The following is a 22615-nucleotide window of genomic DNA, read 5'->3' as shown; positions in this document are numbered from 1 at the left end:
GTATGTGTTGGGGGGTGGCGGTGTTTGGTTTTGGCAGCAGCTACTGTGGTTAGCACACATTTGGATCAAACACAGCAGCAAAACGCTGAGAGCAATAGATGGGGGCTTTGTGTTTCAGCTTCTCCCAACGCAATCCTGGACCACAGCAATCTTGGCAGGGAAGCAATACTCCCTCCAGCTGCAGAAATGGCAAGCGTCATGGCTTTTCATGTTGTGCAGCGTTTGTTTTGTTTTTATTTCTGTTTTGTTACTTGAGAGACCCTTGGAAACAGCGGGTCCCGGCGGCGCGGCGCCCTCCGCCGCCCGAGCGCCCTCAGGGCCGCGCGATGCCCTCACTCCTCCTCTTGGCCGCCGGCCGCTCGCCACGTCCCGCAGCTCCGCGGGGAGTGCTCCCCGGGGGGGACGAGGATTCAGCTGTCTGGATCCAGCCCAAAAGATTGTTCTGTTTTCCGCTTTGTGTCTTTCCTGAGTTCAGCTTCCGGTTAACGGCAACTCGCGCAGACACAGTTCCCCTCGTTCCTTGGGGCTAAATCCACAAAGGATTAACTTCAAGCCGTTGCCATGAGGAGCTGGCCGCACGCTGTTAGGCAGCTAGGCATATCCATTAATTACACAGCAAATTTAACAAATGGAAAATAGTCAGCAAGGAGTTACTCAAGTGAGCTGGAAGGAAATGCCAAGAGTTATGTCCCAAGGCTCCTCTGCCCCCAACCCTGGGCACTGGCATCGTATTCCAGACTGGAGCTATTACCTGGTTGCTCAGGAGTTCCAGCACCTCACCAGCCAAACAAAGCAGAGCTGCATTTGCAAACCAGGTTTGAAATAATTTCTTGCAGGCAAGAGCTGTAACTACAGTTCCACAGCATTGTATTCATGGGCCCTTCCTCTGGGTTCACCAGTTATTAATTATTCCACTGCAAAGTGGTAAAGCTCTCAAAGGGAGACCTGGGAGGCTTCTCATACATATCTCACTGAGCCCAGCAGCTGGACATTCACAGGATATAACAGACAAAGTTTGGACTGTGCTAATTCACATCATATAATTTAACAGCTGCTTCTAGTCCTGAATTACCTGGGCTTTTAATATTTTAAATTTTTAAAACCTTTTCCTCCTCCTGTAAATGTGTTGAGAGTGGTTAACAAGGAGAGGAACTAGAGGCTTGGTATGCTACAGGTTGAGGGCCAAAGAAATAAGAAAAAAAATTACATCACTGGACATCACTGCATAAGCATTAAATAGAGGATCTGTTAGCAAAAATAAAAAAAAAAAAAAAAAAGAAAAAAAAGAAAAACCAAAACAAAAAAAAAGAGAGAGACCATGGAAATTTATTTACTTTTTATCTATGAACAGTATGACATATAATTATAGACAAGTTTTGATACACAGGAAAATCCTTTTGTCAACCATTTTTTTTGCTAAATGAAACAGCACAATAATCTTTACACATTCATATTTTGTTTTTGTTTTTTTTTTCTTTACAATACACAGCTTTCTTGGGTTGAAGCAAACTGCAGGACGTATTGAGTACTGGTATATTACAGCTACTTACATCATTTAAGAACAGCAAATGGAGAAAAATAAGTTATTTAAATATTGATTTCATATACAGAAAGTGCAACTTTGTTAGTTGTTACATAACTTGCTTAACAGTTTTGATTCCCCAAAGGGTGTCAATTAATGCTAAAAGTATCTTGGACTGAAAGTATTATTTATTCTAAAAATAATACAGTACAACTGCACAGCTGTGACTTGGTGAATCGACCACTATTGCTGCTCTTAGACATGATGGCCTGTTTGCATAATGCAATGTTTAATGCTTCTGATCGTGCTCCCAGTCTGCATCCACAGCCAGGCTCATAGAAGAGCACTGGGAATTGCCACCTGGGTAGCAACAGCAGGTTATTGATCAAAGCGTATGATTATGATGGCATTTGGTAATATTTTGGGCTTGCTGCTTCTATTGTTAAATAGCTGTTTGGGTTACTAATATACAATGGATAGATACTTAACATGGTGAGCCTGAGTAGAGCAGATTAAGATTCCAGCAGCAGGTTTCTTCTGTGCTTTCCAAGAGTTAATGAGTGAACTTTTGCTTAGAGCACTGAAGGTTGCAAGAAGATGCAAGAGGTTATGGCTCTCACAATGCACCACCTCAGCTGCTTGGGGAATGCCACAGGTCACTGAAACCACAGCAGGGAAGCTCAAACACTGAGAAGCTTAAGGCTTTTTTTTGATTAGAATATAAACTAAAATTGTAATTCAAGTAAGACTACAAAGCACAGTCTATAAAAGAAAACAAAACAAATATTAAAACTCATAAATCTCAAACTACTCACTCCAGTCCTGATGGGTGTGATTTGGTTTCCTTGGGTCACATAATCATTAAAAAAGAATGGATTTACAAAGAGAGTTTGGCAAACAGTTTCAGCTTATTCCCATAATTCTCCTTCTGTTATTAAGAGAGGGGGGAGTGATTAATATGGGAGAGCTTTATTATATGACTTGTCTTCCCTGCAACACAAGGAAATTTGTTTCCTTTTTTTATTGCTATAGTCAGCATGGACTTTTCCCTCGCTGTAATATAACTGCTGTCCACTAACTTCTACTCTGTTCTGGTCTCTGCTAGCAATCCCAGGAAGTCTCAATACTCTTTCCATCTCCTGCTTACTGATAGTCACCATGTAAGACTCAGAGAAGAACAAGAGAAAAAAATTATTAAAAAATCAATTTAAAAAAATTCTTTTATCTTTTAGAATCATAAAATATACTGAGCTACAAAAGGGAACCCATCAAGTCCAACTTCTGGTCCTGCACAGCACCATCCCCAAGAGTCACACCATGTACCTGAGAGCATTGTCCAAACATCTTTTGAACTCAGACAGGCTTGGAGCAGTGACCACTTCCCTGGGGAGCCTGTTCCAGTGCCCAACCGTCCTCTGGATAAAGTACCTTTTCCTGACAGCCAACCTAAACCTCCCCTGATGCAGCTTCAGGCCATTCCCTTGGGTCCTGTCCCTGGTCACCAGAGTGAAGAGATCAGTACCTGCCCCTCTGCTTCCTCTCATGAGGATGTGCAACGAGGTATCCCCTCAGTTTCCTCCAGGCTGAACAGACTCAGCTGCTTCTCACAAAGCTTCCCCTCCAGACCCTTCACCGTCCTTGTGGCTCTCCTTTGGATGCTCCCCAATAGCGTAATGTAATTTTTATACTCTTGTGCCCAAAACTGCACATGGGACTTGAGGCAAGGCTGCACAGATTTTCACCAGCTGTCAAAACATGTGTCTGCTCTGTCTCTCCTGATTCTGTCATATGAGAACATGCTGCTTATCAGACACCAAGAAGAATATTAGAGCTTTGCTTGAGAACAACTTCAGGTTGCATCAGTGACTTAGTTGCCTTCATATGATGGCATGAGTAGACACTGATGAAGTATGAAATGTGGGAAGTAAACCTAACAGCTATCAATTCTACCAGAAGGCAAATTAGTTATCATCTGTAGTAAAATGCATCCACTTAAAACATGACTGTGAAGGGCCAGATATAGTAAAGAATCATGGAGTAACCACAATCTTTCATTCATCAATCTGACAGCATTTTATCATAAGTCATTAGCTCAGTATGAGCTGGGATATCCCAGTATGAGACTGGGATAATTGGAGCACCAAACAGTGAAGTGCCTTGTCTGGTTTTATACAGTAAATTGATGTCAGAACAGATACTGGAAACAACCACACATGCCTGTGTGCAGGTTTCTATTCTATCTCCCTTTAACTGCCAGACTAAGCTTGCTCTGTCTTCCACAGAGCATTTGCCCTACAAGAAGCTGAAGGACACACCACATTTAGACCCCAAAGAAAAATCTGGTTATGTGCTATTCATGATCATTTGTATTTGGTATATAAAACATGTACCCAATATAGAAAAATAAAATCTGTCATTGGTCACATGTGCGACTGGAACATTTCACATGGAGGCAGAAAAATATCATTGTGTCATGAGAAACGGTTCATCACATTTGCCAGAACAATGCTCTTTTCCAGCGAGAGGTAATATTAATGCAGTGGTGTGTTCTAAAAATCACAGTGTTATTCATAAGACTATCTGGGAATTTTCTTGTCCATGCCATGGAATTACTGGGTCTAATGATTTCTATGGGACACAATTTGCTTTTTCAATGCAAGTGAATTTTCATTTGCAGAAACCCACTGTTTGGAATCAATATGGTCAGGATACCAAGTCAAAGCTGCCGCATAATGATTGACAATATAACACAGTACACAGAATATGATTAAAATGAAAAGCAGTTACATATATACAAGGCAGTATATCTTGGAACAGTTTAGTAACAACAGTAAATGCAAACTGTAGTGAACAAGGAGTTAACCTGACAACTGAAACCTAGCATATCCCTGCATTTATAAAAGCACCTCTACAATACAGGAGATGTTATGATGAGGCATTTTATAGAAGCTACTTCAGCTGGAAATCACCTTAAATGCAACTTAAGTGTGACAGGTTGAAACAAGGCTTGGAAAATGTGAAAACAGGTAAAGTGAACACTAGGTAACTGCTTCAAAGCTTATTTTAAGGCAAATAAAAAGCTGATTGCTAGAAAGCAGTTATAAAAATTATCTCAGCTCTGTACAAATAAAAAGAAGCTTTCTGACTCTCCGTGGGTTAGTTGCATTGAAGTGACAGAGATGGACCACACTGAAAACTAATTTCAGTCCATCAATTTCAGCCTAGCTAAAGGCTTCGTAGCAACTGGGACCTACACCAAGCAACAGCAAAGATGATTGGGGAGGGCTTTGTGTTTAGCTCTAGACTGCTGTAATAAACAAAAGACATTTGCCAAACAGCTTCTACTGGAATTTGCACCTTGATTTGTACCTGGTCTTTAGAACTGATTTCAGGTACCTGGAACCTAGATGTACAAAAGACCTCAGTATCACTATCACAAACTTGAGGAAAATGTGCAAGGGTCCCTTAATTCTGTGAACCTGTCTGATTCTTAGGCCAACCCTGTGCAGTTTATGAAATAGGAATACTTTAGATGGGAATAAGGGGGGAGGGAAGTACCACATCTATGTTACCTGGTGGTTGCCTCTCTTCTCCTTCAGTGGCCAAATACTTTCATATCTTTTGAAGAAGATATCTGCCTGTCCTGGGGAGCCAATTCCTTGATCCCTTTAGCTATGTGAAGTGATTAGAGTGGTACTGGTGCAGGAAGAAGCAGTGGATTCTCGACCAGGCAATGTCACCCTATGGAGCATGTTAAATTGCCTCTGGATCAAGAGGTTTGAAGAGTCTTGCTGCTGCCAGGAGCTTGCTTATGTGCCTTTCCTCTGTGATGCCAGCTTTTTGAAGGCAAGTTTGTGACAGAGAAGGCACTTTGCTCAGTGTGTTGAATCCTGCTTCTGTGAGCAGGCTGGAATACATAGGCAGACCAATGGAAATCAGCCAGTCAGACACAGAGGTGATGAGTCCTGGGGATACCGGTTTACGGCAAATTTCTGTGAGTCCTCCACTTGGAATCTGGGAAGTGAAAAAAAAGAACAGAGAACCCTTAATGTTAAACACATCTGCTTGTTTTACAACAAGTCTTTTTTTTTGTTTGTTTGTTTTCTCTTCCAAACTGGTAGAATTTCATAGCAGATGTTCTAACTTTTCTCATGTCACATTTGTCAGTATGAGAGTGGTGTGGGCTGAAAGGCTCAGATCCCTTGGCCAGAAACACTGACAACAATTTTGGCAATATAAGACGCAGTGGGCAGTATCCAGCTGCTTGGCTGACCTTCATGTACCATTCTGAATCAGTCTGAGATCAGTAAAGAATACCCAGTAATAAGACTTTTCAGAGTGATGCATTTAATTTCTCAGTAAGGCAAGAGAATACCAATTTTGTCTATTACCTCCTCAGACAAGTTCTCTCAGAAGAAGTCATTAAAGTTTTTTGATGGTTTCTCCCTTCTGCTTTTGCTAAGGAGAAGTGGACACTAGAGCAGGTTAAAAAATGAAAAAGGAGTGTAAAGCCTTTCAAATTTTAATACAGAAGCATTTACTACATGCCATCCTTAGTGAGCAAGTCTTTGTTACCACTGCTTGCAGTCTGCTTAGACTTTTAAGATCATTATTTGGTCAAGAGAATGCTATCCACTTTCCTTTCAACTACTGACTATCCTCCTTTGGGACTGGGGGAGGTACCTCCTGCCCCAGCAGTACTTCTACCTATCTTGTACCTGCTGGATGAATATAAGGGGTACTTCTGTACCAGGACTTCTCAAGTATCTCCCTTTGCTACCAGCCAGTCCTTTTAACAGTCTGCTCAGAAAGGAGAAAATCTGCTTTATGGAAATACTCACTGCCATGCGATGCTGCTTCCTCAGCTGCTTTACCCGGATTTGGTCCATGTTTGTAGCCACATCCTTTTCAGGCTGCTCTAAATCTTCAGAGTACCTCTGTACCAAAGCCTCAGGAATGCCACAGCGACCGTGCTGAATGTTCCCAGCCAGACACAAAGGAGAGAGGACAGATTAAAGAAGTGTAGCTATACAGACCAACCAATGCAACAGAAAGAGAAGTGTAGGATGGGAGCAAGAAGGAGCTTTCCTCAAGGTTCCAGGAAAACTAAAAAAGAAATCCCTAAAATATTCCTTCCTTCCCCCCACTACAAAAAGATATACTAATTGATGCTATCAATTCAGAGTTTCTTGGAAACATAAAATCTAATCATTACTTCCTTTTTCAGCTCTATTCCCCCACATTAGCAGAGAAAGACACATTCCCATGTCCAGTGCCACCAAGGCACCAGTGGGCTGAAAAGATGATTTCTGAGTCCTACAACACAAGAACTACTTTAGTCATAAAGTCTGATAGCAAAGACAAACAAGAGCTGTAGAATGTCCAATGTCCCCATGATTGTTGGTTTATCTTGGCCAGTTACCCACAAAAAATGACAGATACAATGATCCCTTGGAATGCTAGCAGAATAAAACCACTGCAGTGATCACCACTTACCTTGTCTGAGTATGGTTCTTCAGTAAGATCGATGTCTTCAGACTGCAGCTTGTTTTCTATCACCATTTCCAGATCCATTCCTCTGCTGCATGAGACTTTCCTTGCTGATGCAGGACCAAGCTTTACCACATGCTGCTGAACACTAGCAGTCTCTGGGAGCTCCGACAGCCAGGGTGGCAGCGGGCTAGGAGGGCTACTGGGCTCCTGTTCAGAAGATGTCCTGTGGACAGGTACTCCATGACAATCAATGGGAGTGGATGAGCTTGTCTTTTTTACTGGCAAACATGGTGCTTCTAAATTTGAGTGGTTTCCACTTGTGGTCGTGGGAGGATGATATAATCCATTAGAAAGGCGTTCTCGGCATTTTTTGGCAGGGACAGGTGGTGGCTGAGAGGGATTTTTTGGTTGCATTCTTGCCTCGTTTGTGCTTTTTTGCTCAGCTTCTAGACCTCCCTTAAGGACTGGAGCATAATCAGCCCGTGCAAGGTCATGAAAACCTTTACTCTGTATTTCCAGAGGTGTCCTTGTTGCATGATGCATCACTAAGGCAGGCTGAGCGTCACAGTTTTTCAGGGGGAATGGAGCAGGCTTTCCACCTGCAGTCTCCATTACAGAGCAGTTCAATTCCTTAGCTCTTCCCTTCTGAGAATTAGCAGCCCCTTTGCCTTGCTTAGCCATGACATCATCTATCTTACAGCTGCCTCCATGAGACTGAGGCAGCAAGGCAGAGCCAGTTGCCTTTTTAGCTGTATCCAGTGAATCCTGAGGAAAAGAACCTACTTTCTTGTTAGCGTCCTGTAAGTTGGTATTGGGTTCTCCCTGGAGATCATCCAGTGAGTGGGATCTTGGCCATGTATCTACACCCTGGGGGCCATCCAGAGTTTCATAGCTTCGACACACAGCTACTGGTAAACTTCTGCGGTTCTTCTTCAGAGCCATGATGGCTGGAGGCTTGACAGAGCTCTTCAGAGCACGATGTGCACAACCCAGCCGGCTCTCTTTTTCCCCTGGCTGCAGAGTTTCTATTGACTTGCTCAGTGGAAGAGTGGGATAATTTGATAGCTGGTTTCTGCTGAAATCCCTAAAGCTATGCTCAATTGCTGATTTAGAGGGTGGAAGACAGGTCCTTCGAGTTTTACCTAGGAACAAATAAATCCACCATTAAAAATAAAATCTGAAGCATAATAAGAAATCCCTGTCAAATGCTTCTGAAACAAAATGATTTATTCCCTTTTTGTTAATTCTAAGTGTAGAAGAACTCAATGCCATTCCAAGCACAGATTTGATTTGACCTTCAGCTTTATTAGTAACTGTTATCTGTAAAGTAAAATACATCCAAAATATTTAATATCCTTCCTACTCTCCAAATGGCAGAGATTTGAGGTTTAGCTCACATAAACCTTGTTCAGTGTAGAAGTACTGTGTCCTACGGTTAGAACTGATACCCTATGCTCATTGTACGAAGTGGTTTGACAGGCCCCCCCGAAATACCTCAAAAGATGTACATTTTTTTCTTTGTCTCTAATCTTAGTATATAAATAATGATGTTCATCTTTTAATAAAGTTAACTAGTTTACATAGGATTTTTTAAAAACACCCTGTTTATGATCTTTTAAATTATTTGCCAATATAGTTATTTCTTCTTTTAAATGAGCAGCAAACTATTCTCAATGGCAAAACAGAGAGCAAGAAAGTGCATGAAGACTGGTTTTGCATCGGCCCCTTTGGAAGGCTATTTGCAGTGAAGGCAGAGTTTGACAGAAAACAGTAAAAACCAATGAAAACCAATGTCTCAAGCCAAGAGGGAAAGAGGTAGTTGTCAGAGCAAAGGACAAAGTCAAGTAGGAAGTAGCTTGTGTTAGCTAGGGACAGGAGCAAAAGTATACGAAGATATCTTCTAAAAAGAAAAGACTGCAGGAACTGTAAGGCTCATTGCTGTCACCATTACCATTCTCCAGGTTTTCACTGCTTTCATAGCAGCCAGAATCCCGAGGAGAGCATCCGCTTAGGCCTTGGCCTTCAATGAGAAGTTTCTCCTGAGATCCTGACTGGTCGCTGTTACCTAGAGGATGTGAGAACACAGTGAAAAACAGGCAAACAGAAAATGCAGCTGAACTTCTCAACCTTCCATTTCAAACCCCATTATCTTGTGCGTTCAGAGAAGGGCAACACAGCTGGTGAAGGGTCTGCAGCACAAGCCTTATGCGGAGTGGTTGAGGGAGATGGGGGTGTTGAGCGTGGAGAAGAAGAGGCTCAGGGGAGACCTAAATGTCCTCTAGAATTGCACTGTTGTAGGTAGGTGGGGGTCAGCCTCTTCTGCCATGCAACAAACAATAGAACTAAAGGAAACGGCCTCATGTTGTGCCAGGGGACGCTTAGTTTGTGAATTAAGAAAAATTTTTTCACTGAAAAGGTGGTCAGGTACTGGAACAGATTGCCCAGGGCAGTGACTCAGTCACCATCTCTGGAGGTATTTCAAAGACATGTAGATGTGGCCCTTAGGGACAGGTTTAGTGGTGGACTCGAATGGACTTGGTGTATCTAAAGGTCTTTACCAACCTAAAGGATTCTATGATCTTTCCTATTGTATTATTTGTATCAGAAAAGAGTAGGAAAAGCTATCACAAATGTTGGAAACATTCACCCTGTTTGGTAAATTATCAATAAAAGCCTCAGCAAGGGTGTGAAGGAGCAGCATGGTACACAGTGAAAGCAGAATGGAATTCCTGTGCTCCTCAGGTGCCTTGGGGCCAAGTTCTGCAACTTACCACCACAGAAATTTATTTAAAATGCTTATGTCAAAGTCCTTTCTAAGACTTAAAAAAATCCTCCAACACCTAAAGCAGAACAAAAGAGCTGAAAAGAATCAAGTCAAGTGGAAAAAAAATAAAAATCCTAACTCTTAATTACCTTCCCAGAAGACCCGGAGGAAGGATTGGGACTGAGTCTGGCAGACAGATAGAGAGATATTGTCCCCTAAGAAAGGACGAAGGGACATGAAGGAGACTAATGATGCCAATCCTTCCTTCCTTGGTCTATGTAAAAAGCCAACACTCAAGTGTAGTCCATCCAGCTTGCATACACTGGATTCCAGGAATTTACCCAGAATTTTTGTCAGGAATCATTTTTCATAAAGAAGCTAAATCTGGAGCTGAAGATACAGAAAACCAGTGTCATCATACAAGTACATAGTTTATGCTGTGGTAATTTTCCCTCTGCAATGAAATGTCAGAAATGGCTACTCCAATTCCTACTCTCAGCACATGACAGGTAATTATGGGGTAGAACTATGTGCTGTTGCCCCTCCCAGATTCCATCTGTCTGGTCTCCATTTCTCTTTCTCCTCATCATCCTGATTTGAAGCTGGAATTTGTACTTTCCAACCACCAAATCTTCAAGTTTGCAAACCAAAATTGAAGGGTCCTGAAGAAAATTATTACTGCAGGGAAGTTTAGCATTCGAAATAGGTCTGCAAATAATGAAGAGAAGCTCATCTGAGGTGACAAAAAGCTACTCTGATATAAGTGAAAAGAAACTAATTCTGTAACTGCAACTTTATTAGTAGCTAGAGGAGGGCAAGGAAAGAGTAGATTGCCTCTTTGGGAAATGAACAAGAAAACTACACAGGCCACACAGCACTGTCTAAAGATATTCACCACACATATTGCTGTAATTGAATTAAGCATTTCCCAATTAATAACAGCTGTTTAAATAGCTGCTATGGAAGTTTAAGCTAAAACATAGGAATTTGCACAGAAGCAGCTGCGAATGCCCTCACACAATCCATTCCACTGATTTTGCTTGGTGGATATCAACCTTCTGCTGACACTTGGGGATGAAGGGCAAATTCAGAACTGTCTTGGGTTGCTGCAGCTAGGCTCTGCTTACTCCTGTGCAGCAAAGACACCCTTGCATTTGACTGCCATGGCTTTTTCCACTTTTCCTTGTCTTTGCAACCACTTGCCCAAGACCACGTGGTTCAGGGAGCAAAACTGCACTGTTGTACATAGATAGGTGGGTCACTGTTTTTCACTCTGCACTTGACTGATATATTTGCTCCCTTTGAAAATTGCTGTGTTGTCATATACACAACTGAAGCTACCTTTACAATCCTGCAGTTAACAGTCCAAGAACCAAAAGCATGTGATAAAATTAATTCACAATATACTTCCTCCACAGCCCTCTGGGCTTTGACTTTTTTAACTCTTGATAATCTCAATCTCTTCCCTCTAACTGGAAATGTCTTCTTTCCTATTCTCTATGTCTCAACCTCCTACTTTAAGTAGGTAATCTCATGATTTATTCTTGAGCATCAGTATTCTAAAGTGTTAAGTGTTTTACACTTGATATTAATTAAATAAGTTGGGTGTTAAGGCTTACACGAACAGAGTAATTCCAGCGGAACAACAGAAGTCTTACGTCACCCCTCAAAAATCTAACGTTACACAGGATTACCCTGGAAATAAGTATATTAGGAAAAAAAAAGATCAAAATCCTGGAACAAGTTTTCTGGTTTAAGGGGTTCACAAGGTTCTTGGCAGAGCTCTAGTAAAACAGAAAACCTCAAACATCCCACGTACTATCATATTCCTGAAGAAGTTCCACTGCTGTGAGGAGAACAGCTCTGTGCTCAGGATCTCGGATGTTCAGTTCATCCAAATCTTCTTCTTCTAAAAGCTTAAAGGTATCCAGATCTTCATAACCATTGAACAGAAAAGTGGGCATGTGCTCCTGCACAAAGGGAAAAAAATGAGTGGTAAGACAACATATTTATTCAACTTATTTTGTCAGTAAAGATACTAAAGGAGATTTTTGCAACCAGCAAGAAAAGCAGTAAGTTAAGTAAGTGCAAACCAATGCACAACAGCAAAATTATACCATTGTAGTTTGCATAAGCACTGCTCTGAGTTCAGGGAGGTAGCTGTGCCAGAACTAGAACACTGCACATACTGTTGTGTTTGGAATGCAGTGCATTAGATGGCCTGGGTACCATGCTACCTGAAGGCACAACGTGGCATGGCTCTGTATAAGGGGACAAGTATGAAGGGAGAATGACAGCCACATCAATTTATCCCAAGCACTTCTGAATAGAAACATGGAACAAATGTCCTCTGTAAAGACAGGAAAACTGTTGTTATTTTACACTTTTTGCTTGCCTCTGGAGTGTGCTAGCCTGTGGTCATACTGTGCAACAATTTCCAGTGTCTGACTGTACACGACTCACAGCCTGCAGCACTTCATCAAGCCTGACAGGCAGTTCTGCACTTCAGCTATTTTCATTCTGCAGCTAAGACCTGATTCTGCTAAGCAGTGTGACAATCCTTAGGATTATGAATCTGGTGTGTAGCTTCCAGAACTAACAACTTCAAAGGCGTGGTCCCCTTCCTGCCAGAAAAAGTGAAAGGGTAAGCAGAGACAGAGAGAATTTGGACCTTCAAATTGATGCGATCCAAGAGATCCTCAACTGACTTGGGCTGGGGTGGTCTGCTTTTTCGCCGTCTCCTGGTGGGCCGCTTCGGCTTCTCTTCCTCTTCATTTAGCACATCCACATAGATAAATTTGAAGGTGCCAACTTTGTTGTTCAACAGACCCATCCAAGTGCCCATGGGGGGCTTGCTGATTATATCAATGATGTCACCTTTCTGCAGACCAAAGAAGCAAGATAGCCATTTAGCTTTCTGACAGGTATTTCAGCAAACGCACCCACTTGGATTTCTATGTACATGGGATGGACAACACACTTCAGTTTAAAAAGGTTAACCACAGCAATTGCAAAGATGTCTGATTAAACTTGTTTTACAAATGGAAGAAAAAGAAATTAGGTGATATGCCTCAGAGCAAGTCAACAAAAGATCCTGGAATGGACCCCAATGGTCCAGATTCACAAACCCACTGACATCTCTGTAGAGCATCAGTGCTGTTTGGTACAAAAGTCTCTATGCTTGCAACTACCTGAAATTGTGCAAAGAAGAACACAGTGTATATGAGCAGAATTTCAAATCAGATCTCCTGAGCAAAGGAAGCCAATGCAGAGGGAACTGATAAAATTGCTTTTCCTAATGTGCTCCTGACCATAACAAAGAAATGGACATGCAACTGCTTTTGCATGCCTCAAGAGATTACCTTACATACATCTGGTTTAACAGGGATTAGCTGCCCTTGGAATTTTAAGTAATGAATGTAAGGAGTAAGATAGTTTGAGTTGACTACAGCATAACTAAAAATAATCAGAGCTGATATCCAGAAAAATTAAAGGGTGGTGACCACTCAGTTAGCAAAGTATTTAAATATTAACTCAAAACAAGTTATATTGACTGAAATGCCTTTAAGAGACACTGTGTGCAGGTGCATGCACATTTCTTCCGAGAGTTCTGAAAATTTTTCCATTGAGGATTATTTCATTGTGGCAGACAGAGTACTTTTCCAATCTTTTAAGCAAAATCCTTTCAAAATGGAAATGAGTTCATGGCACATCTTTAATTTTCCAGAAACTAAAGACACAAGTTTCTTTCCATGGATGCAGAGAAACACTAGTAGTTACTTACAGTCTATAACATTTTGCTATAATTCTGTGATTGCTATTTAAGGAAATCTTAAATGTCGAAGACAGGTTAAAGGCCTTCAAAAACAGATACGAATTCATTAAAAGATTAAGAATTCTATAGATTTTGTAAAAAGGTCTTAATTTAGAATTTTAGCAAAATAAATTTTTGATTCCTTAAAAACAGGTGTAGCTGGTACCTTGAGCTTCAGAGAATCTGTATCATAAGGACTCGGAGTAAAATCAGTGTGAACCCTGGCTCTTCCACAGAAAGGTCCTCTGTAAGGAGGCTCTTCATCATCACCATCTTCTGATTTCACACTCTCCCTGTTGCTGGTTGAGGAATCTGTCGTACTAACTGTCTGACCACCTGTGTGAGGGACATTGTATCAGTTCACAAAAAAGTTTCTTTGTGAAGAAGCTTCACAAACAGACGAGACAGAAAATGGGTCTTCTTTCCACAAAACATGGTAATCAAAGTTAAAAGCCCTCAAATGCTGCTTCTTCTTATACACACATGTGGATGGGAGAGTTAGCAAATCTACTCTGCACTCCTGCTTTCCTGAATTCACCCCCTCAATATTTAACAGAGAAGCTGTTCAACAAGCATCTCATCTATGGCACATCACAAGAAATTGATGACATATTTCTGGGAAGTTTTGCTCACAAAACGTTTGTGAGGAAAATATGCTCTGAAGCCTGCAAGAGGGTTCCAGAATCCCTCTCAAGTCCAGAAATTTGGTGAATAGTGTAGCAAGTTCACATCACGTGTGTTCCATTTAGGCTGTTTCCTGTAGAGACAGTCTAAACCAGAGAGGTTTTAAATACCACTCTTCCTTTAACTAGTTGATGAGAGAAACTCAAGGTTTCTCTCAATGGAGAGTGGAAGGCCCTTCTGGAGCCCTCAGGAGAAATCCGGTGGAAGATGAGCCTGTTTACTACTTAAACAGTAGTAAACAGGTTAATTATTACATTAATTTAATATTAGAATATTTATATTGTAATAGCAGGACCCAGCAGATAGAAAGCAGGATTTCATTTTTTCAGGGTTCTGTATAAACATAAAGCAAAAAAGCCCTGCCTTTGCACCAAAGAGCTTACAGTTCTTTGCAAACCCCTAATGACTAACCCTTCAGCCTTTCCACGTTTTAACCACTGTTTCTGCTTTGACCTTCTCTGATTCTGCTTACAGTGGAGATCTCTGCTCCCTGAAGCCACAGAAATGGAGCAACACAATTACAACTGAACTTACTCATTGAGCTCTGACCGCTTAAGGAACTCCTCAGGCTCTCCACCGAGCCGCCAGCTTTCAGCTTGGGTTTGTCCAGGGGGTCAGTGTCTGGTGGTGGCGACTGCGGGGAACCCGGCACGATCCCAGGGCTGGACTCCTGAAAGGGGTTGGACCATTAAAGTTTGATAAATGAACACAGGCACTGACGGGAGCTGCTTGTCCGCCGCCAAGGAAAAAGATTCTGTTTCCCTGCTCTTTATCAGACAGGCTGAAAACTTCTGTCTAACATTGTAAGTAGAAAAAAAACCTTACACAAAACTGTCAATTCAAGGGTTTTCATGACACATTATATTTTGGACAGCAGTACTTGCAAAACAGCTAGTGCCAAATTCAGGTCTCTGAATCAGAATTTTGTACAAAGATTAACTCAAAAAAATCAGACAATTCAAGTAAGACATGAAGCAATGTTTTTGGGGTTTTTTTTCAGCTATTTTTTATATCATTGCTCATTTATCTATAAGAACAACAAAAAATTAGCTAGAAAATGCAGCCTGTGCATGATACAAATACTCATAAACATAAATGCATAAATATAAAAAGATTTTGCTACATGTATATTCTGGTTGCTACAGTGTACAATAATTGAGACAATTTCTCTTTTCATACAGTCAAACATTACTGAAAATCAAAAGGGTCTTTCCTAAACTGAAATTCTGTCAGCCTTTGTGAAGTACAGTTAAAGCAAAGCAGCAGATATTTGTGGCCAGCATAGCTTTTGCTTGTTTAATGCATGCAAAAAGAGACACTGGAACATACTTTGAATCATGATGCCTGAAAGTTATAAGTATTCTAAACCAGCTGTGCAATAAAGTTTGAAAACAAAAGAACTGTAGCTTGCATACAAGAGTGTTTTGTGGAGATGTATGGCCATAAAGCTTTTAGATTAACACTATTATTTGCATGGTGCAGAATTATTAGGAAAATCTGATCCCAGCATTATGACTTCAGAGGTTAAGTCAATCTTAGAGTGACAGAGAGCAGAAGTATTGCTGAATCACTGTAAAGCAATTTCTCAAAGGATGCCTTTTCTTTGGCAGACTTTGCAGAGGCACACTGGAAAGTCAGTCAGACACCAAACCATCTTCTTACAAATATTAAATCATGTTATACCTTAAAATATTTTAAGTTTAAATTAAATAACCGTAAGTGTAGCACTGCCCCGGTTATGAATAAGCATGGCTAATAAAAAGTTCTGCAGGAAATGGATTCTGTAGTCACAAAGCACTGGCCATATTGCTGCCTCTCTTGGTGCCCCATGATTCTTCAGTTTGGGGTTGTTACTACGAATGGTATGAAGTGCTCCTTTTACAGGCACTAAGGCTTTGGATTAAGAGCAAAACTTCCATTCCCGATTTCCCACGACTGCGAGCATCCCCCGCGAGCAGTCCGAGCCCACTGGGGGGCGGTGTTAACCAGGAAGAGCTTTGCTTTCCCAGCGCCTCTCCAACCTATTCCTTACACGAGCCAAGTGGCGAGCCCGGTTTTAAACAAATGCCGAAGATTTTTGACACTCCACTAAAGGAAAAGGAAAAAAGACAGCAATTGTTTCTAGGCCACTGAAATTCAAAGTCTAATTTACAACTAATGTACTACAGGTTTGCCTTTAAGAATAGACTATAAAAATCTGTAATGAAAGAATAATAGGAAAATCTTCTGACAGATGCCCCTTTCTGACTAGACTGGGCCTTTGTTTTAATGGGCTGCTGCACAGGGCATGGTATGATGGAGAAGAGACCTGTAATAGCAGAGAAAGGCAGTGTATATGTGAAGTTATGCTGGGAATTTAAACTAGGGAGTAAATTGCAGATTAAATATATTACTATGACCCTGTGTCACAGGCTGGTTCCCTAATAAATTGTTATAGAAAAGAAATGGAAATAGAGACTGAGGTGTGTAATGCCATCAATGACAGACTTCTGATGAGCTACTTAAATGAAAATCTGAAAATGCATTTTCCATGGTACTGGCATCTATAGGAAGCCATTTCACAGTGAGAGATTTTATAAGAACATAGGAATAAGTCACACCATATAATCTTGTTAGAAATTTCTTCAGAGATGCCTTGATGTGTGGGAATCAATATTGATTATCACTTCCACATTATTAAGTGGATTCCACTGCAGACCTTACATACCTGCTCAGACAAAGAGCTGCTGTATTTTTTTGACATCCTTTTCTTCATGGTTTCTTTTACAGACTTCACCTTTTTGCCCAGAGATATACGGGAGGCAGAGGGTGATTTGATCACTTCTTTATAAACAAAATCTCCTTCTTTGCCCTGCAAAATAAAACAGGGCCTAAGCCTTTAAAATAGAAGAGCCATTTTCTCCCTCAGCCATCAGTTAGTGCAGAGATGTCCAGGCAGACACAGGACAGCAGCACACTGTCCTGTTGCCTGTTTCAAATTCACTGTTGAGACCTTCTGCAAACCACTGTAGCAGTCCACTGTTGCTTACTCTTAAGGCCTGATTTGTGACAGTATTGTGTGTGGATGTGCTGAGGACTGTTAGGATGCCTTTATCCTTTGAATTTCAGTAAGTATTTGATCTGATAGAAAACCCTACGTTTCAGGCTAAGCCTTTCTAACACAACAGTAGTTGTGGCTCATATTGTTCAATACTACAAAGAGTGTATTTAGTTTAGCAGGAATAAAGGTACCTCTGAGCTATAGCCAAATATATATCTCTGTGTCTATATATATATGAGGATATTTACATTTGGCTACCTAAATTTACTTTTTATTTTCAGACAGGCATTCTGCTAACCTCTGTGGTTTTACTATTCACCCTAAAAAAAACCAACAAAAACCAAACACCACAAAAAAAAATGTGCTAAATCTATCAACCATGGTAGGTTAAACTTGCACTGCTTTTTTAAGGCACACAACAGAGTACTGACAAACTAAATTAGCTGGTGCCTATATAGTGGACAAAGACCAGCTGCTTTGAATTCACTTAACCTTTTCTAAACCAGCTCAAGGTACTGAGCATTACTTTGATCACAAGTACACAGTTAACATGGATCAGCTGCCATTTTACTAAACTTGTATGATTCAGCCCTTGTTCAGATTGTCCAGGTAGGACATTAAACATGTTCTACTCTGTTTCAGGAACCACTGAGCAATGCAGCTCTCTCAGATGTTTTCCAGCACCTTCCACTGCCAAGGGTACACCAAAAATCACAGCACAAAAAAGGACCAAAATCAATTGGGCCAGAGAGATTGATTATTGAGTTTGGTCTCTGATCTAGTTAAATTCCGCTACAAGAATTTAGCAAACCCTAAAATAAATGTACTATATTGTACATTAAAGATTTATCTTTTTTTTCTACATTCATGTATGTTTTCTACTTCATCAATGTTCTTACAAGAAGTTTCTCTGAAATTAAACTTAAAAGTTGTTAATAATTACAACTTCCTTGGTAATTTTCATCTTTTACCATAAATTAGTGACAGCTTTTTGCCTAATATTTTGAAAAAAAGTTCTACCTAATGGATTTATATGTTTCCAAGAAAAAAAAAAAACCTGCTTTGATCTGCATGTATTGATCTAGTACACTGCATCTCTCCCACTACTGATGCTCCCAGGGATAAATCTAGACTTCACACTTTCTTACATTAAAATCAATCTGATCAAAACAAGTATCTATGTTTAAAGATAAACACTATTAGTTCAGAAGTTAATTTGTTTGCTGAGTTGAAAATTGATGACTAAAATAACCACCCACAGATTCAGCAAATTTAGGGGTAATTTATGATGTTAAAAAAAATAAGGCAACAAAAAACATGCCCAAAAACTTCAGCTGACATAAAAAATAATATAATTCTGGCAATACAAAATGGTTGAAAATTTAGACTTGATTTAAGTGGATAGGAAGGTTATCAAATCCAATTCTGAAACAGAAAAGAAAAGCATATATGGGCAAAAGGAGAAAATATGTTTGCAATTTCATTTGATATAATGTTCTGGCTCATTTCTGTTCTGTTATTTTTGGCCACAGGCCAACCAACAGTAACAGTGGGATCAACATGACTAACATAAAATGGAATTAATTCTCAGGGGAGATGTGGTATTTTTTTAAATACAAAAATGCTCTGAGATAATTGCACAGCACCCAGCGCAATGGGATCCCAGTCTACTCCAGAGCTCTGAGATACAATGAGAAAACTAATAATGAACTTCTTACATAATGACTTCCATGCAAATAATTTGCAGATCTTCAGTGAAGTTAGCCTCATCATTCCAAATAGTAAATATTTTTACCAAGGAATTATAGCAAGCACATGTTTTGCCTTGGGTGATGATCTGAGGAAGTCAGATATAAGAATAGCCACAGATGTGCCCCCAGATTTGTGCTTTGATCACTTGTTCCTACCTCTTTGAACATACTGTATATAAATACTTATACACACGTGGATATGGGCGGGTATGTTATTCTCAAAGCTAAGGAAGTTTGAGGTTAACAAAGATGCTCTGTTTTCTTGGATTCCCAAACTATTATTACAGACCGAAATTACACTTCAGTCTATTATAACTCTACTGTGCATTTCATTTTATGCTATTTCAAGCCTGCACCTTCTCAAACTCACCATTTGGTCAGAACTGTTTCCAATATGAAGGGAACGATTTGTCAAGTCAAAGCCTCCAAAGCTACAGGTTCTCTGCAAGAAACCAAGGATAGATAGTTTTATCACCATAATTAGCTAACTTAGAACATCTGCAGTTTGGAGAACACCAATTGAAATACAAATGTCTGCAAAAATGGAAAGAAACAAACAAACAAAGGGATGAGAAATTATAAATCAGGAAATCTGTTGCCAGGCAGTATGAGTCTCTCTTTTCCAGAGACAACTCCTTGGCCTAAGGTCTGCTGCTGTTGAGTCATCTACTGCCTACTCCTCTTTTTAAAAAGAGAAAAGACTTTTTGGTCTGAGGAAACTGTTGATCTTATGCATCAAGTTTTCCAAGGGGCTGGCAACTCCATCTCTTCACTCCCATCTGCCTTCATAAGTAAGTCCACAGCAATGCTGAAACAGAGAACCACCAATCTTCTAAATCTTTTAAAGCACTGAATAACCTACCTTCTGAATAGCGGCACAGGCTGCATTTCCACTGAAATACAGGGAATCACTGGAAGCCTAGTAGGGTAAGCCCTTGGTAAGAGGAGGGAAAACCCAACTCAGCTATCCATAAGCATTGTGTCCCCAGAGACTCAGCTGATTCCAGATTAGTCACTTTCAGATTTTTTTTTAAGAGGTAATAAAACCTGACCAATGAACAACCAGCTGCACAGTACTCAAGTAACTGGCCTTGGCACAAGTCTCTTGGGGCAATGCAGGGAAATGAAGGTATGGCCATTACAATAAACTTGCACAACTTCAGCTCTGGGCTCTGAGTGTGGCTTTGAAGACAGGCAGATGCCTGCTGTAAGAATTATTTTCAGAGTCAGAGCTGAGATAAACAGGAGGCAGAAAATCAACGCTTGTGAACTAAAAGTTCTTAGGGTCTGAACTACTCAACAGAGTAACTTCAAAGACCCTTTAAGAATCAATTAGGTATTGATTAGGTATTGGATCAGACCTACAAAGGATTGAGTCAGTGAAAACCCACCACCTGAGAAGTACCAGCTCACTTAATCTATTAGGAAGAAGCAAGCTGTATAAACTGTGACACTTAATAAACAATTATAAGAATTCATTCTTTTAAAGTAAACACTCTTTCTGTTCACCACTTAGAAGCTTTTAAAAGGTCTTAATAGCTTTTAAAAGGTTTTATTTATAGCTTCTTGCTGCTACACCCAGCAAACTTGGATGACAGTTTTTATACCTACTACAACTCTAGTGGAACTCCAAGCCAGCTTTGTCTAGGCCCCACACACATTAAAGAGAATGCTGTGATGTAGACTTTTTCTAAGTGGTTTTTTTTTTTTTTTTCCAGAAGGCAATGTGACTATGGCATGGGTTTTAAAAATTGTTTTTAGAAAACATTAGAGACCAACCACAAGTAGTGAGATCAGTTTCTAAAGCACAGCATGTTTAGCTAGGAGTAATTTGGTCCTTCTGTGAAGAACCATTATAACTAATCCTACAGCGTATGGTAATCCCATCAATGAAGAGAGGACGTCTGGAACTGCTCTGAGCAACTTGTCTGTCAAACCAGCCAGAGCTCCTCCTAAAGAAGTCTTCTTGGAGAGCAAGACAACTGTTGGCTAAAAGCTTCTGAGTAAATGCACCTTATTAAGGATAATTGATGTTTCACTATGGACCTGCCCATACATGTAAAATTTAACTTCCATCTTCAGATTCCAGGAGGGACCCTGGCAATCCTGCAGCAAACAAAAGGTCTGTGGATGAGGAGAGGGATATTCAATGGAATGGCCATGCAATCAAAAGTATTATTCTTCTGGGAGAAAAGAAAAACTGATGCCATTTGAAAATTTCATGCATGTCCAGGCCACTGAAACAAATATAAATGACAAAAATGAATGGCAAGGCAAGACAGAGTGACCAATTCCACTGAATACAGAGGCATTGCAGTTTCCCTGAGGTTGCAGCAAACAAACACTAAGCGTTTCTAGGAAGGAGCAGCATTAGTTGAAGCTTGTCAGCTATTTGCATTTTTAGGAAATGCACTGAAAAAGTTAGTAAGGGCAGCAGGTCTCCAACATTTACCTCATTCACACAAGGCTGGAGAAGCAGCTGACTGAGAAGTTCCTCAACAACAAAAAAGCACTGTCAATTTCTTTAACTGTATCTCTGTGATTAAGCAAAGGTCAGTGCAGATAGTTTTCATAATGAAATTATTATGGCGAGACAAGACTAACTTATTAGAAGAACCAAAGAGTTGTTTCTGTCATCTGTATTTACCAAGACAGTTTTAGAGGGTATTTTTCATTATGGGGCATCTCTAGAACATCTCAAGTATGCTTTTTGGTTTAAGATAACCTTATTATTCAACCCACAGAAGGATGAGCAAGGTTTCTCCTAAAACTGCAATATCCTTACAGGAAAATAACATCATCTGAGTACAATGTCTGTAGCAATAGACAGTATCCAGCGACAGGCAGGGTAAGCAGTCAATGCAGAAGGAACAGTAAAGCTGCCAAGAGAGAATGTTCATTGTGTTGGATAGAAAAAACCTCCCTGTATTTTGTGGCCAAAGAGCAAAAAGTGAACCATGAGGACTTGGTCACCTCCCACAGGCTATTCAAGGAGACCACAGCTGTCACTCTTGTACCTTATATCAGAAGAAATTAAGCAGAGACATCTCAAAAAAAAAAAAAATCTGTTATTTAAGAGGAAAAGCTGTTTCTACTGTATTGTTCACTGGAATATCTTGCTTAATGTTATGGGCACTGCTGTTTCCATCTACTAAAGTAGGGAACGTTGTCAACTACACAACAGACTAGCTGGCTCAGCTTTGGAGATCTGGCACCAAAGGCAAGTTCCTAGGAAACTCAGAATCATGGTTAATGGAACTGTCAAAACTGGGTCATATACTCAAAAAGCAGCTTTGGATCCCTCTGGAGTGTTCAAATCACTTACACTTCTCCTGTAAGCACAATTTCCTCTTTTGGCCACCCCTTGATTCCTTTCTGAGGGAAGGTACCACCTTCATTCCATGCTAGAAAGAAGAAGCAGCAGTGACAATTCTGGTGGTGGTGAGCAGCAAGCAGGAGGGCAGTGACTACCTAATGCCAAATTCTCTATCTTTCTGCAGTTGTGTACGTAAGGGAGAATACTGACTGGGCGAGTGAACTGATGAGA

At 40.5% G+C, this 22615-nt stretch overlaps 1 protein-coding gene across 5 annotated transcripts in view; it reads right to left on the bottom strand.

The window, feature by feature from the left end:
• Window positions 1–1304: 1304 nt before the first annotated feature.
• The window catches only part of SASH1 (SAM and SH3 domain containing 1), a 530777-nt gene continuing 509466 nt past the window's right edge, over window positions 1305–22615 (bottom strand). For all 5 annotated transcript variants that reach the window (XM_064708416.1, XM_064708417.1, XM_064708420.1 and 2 more), the window contains exons 11-20: window positions 19439–19510; window positions 16985–17128; window positions 14812–14947; window positions 13760–13929; window positions 12451–12660; window positions 11599–11749; window positions 8967–9080; window positions 7019–8157; window positions 6364–6495; window positions 1305–5536 (exon numbers count right to left, since the gene is read on the bottom strand). In XM_064708416.1, the coding sequence (XP_064564486.1) occupies window positions 5276–5536; window positions 6364–6495; window positions 7019–8157; window positions 8967–9080; window positions 11599–11749; window positions 12451–12660; window positions 13760–13929; window positions 14812–14947; window positions 16985–17128; window positions 19439–19510 (2529 nt within the window). In that variant the 3' untranslated portion in view covers window positions 1305–5275. The remainder of the gene's footprint in view (window positions 5537–6363; window positions 6496–7018; window positions 8158–8966; window positions 9081–11598; window positions 11750–12450; window positions 12661–13759; window positions 13930–14811; window positions 14948–16984; window positions 17129–19438; window positions 19511–22615) is intronic.

Source organism: Zonotrichia leucophrys, chromosome 3, assembly GCF_028769735.1.
Source record: "Zonotrichia leucophrys gambelii isolate GWCS_2022_RI chromosome 3, RI_Zleu_2.0, whole genome shotgun sequence".
NCBI lineage: Eukaryota > Metazoa > Chordata > Aves > Passeriformes > Passerellidae > Zonotrichia > Zonotrichia leucophrys.
The sequence above is the reverse complement of the archived record's forward strand: the minus strand, read 5'-3'. Positions and strand labels throughout refer to the sequence as shown.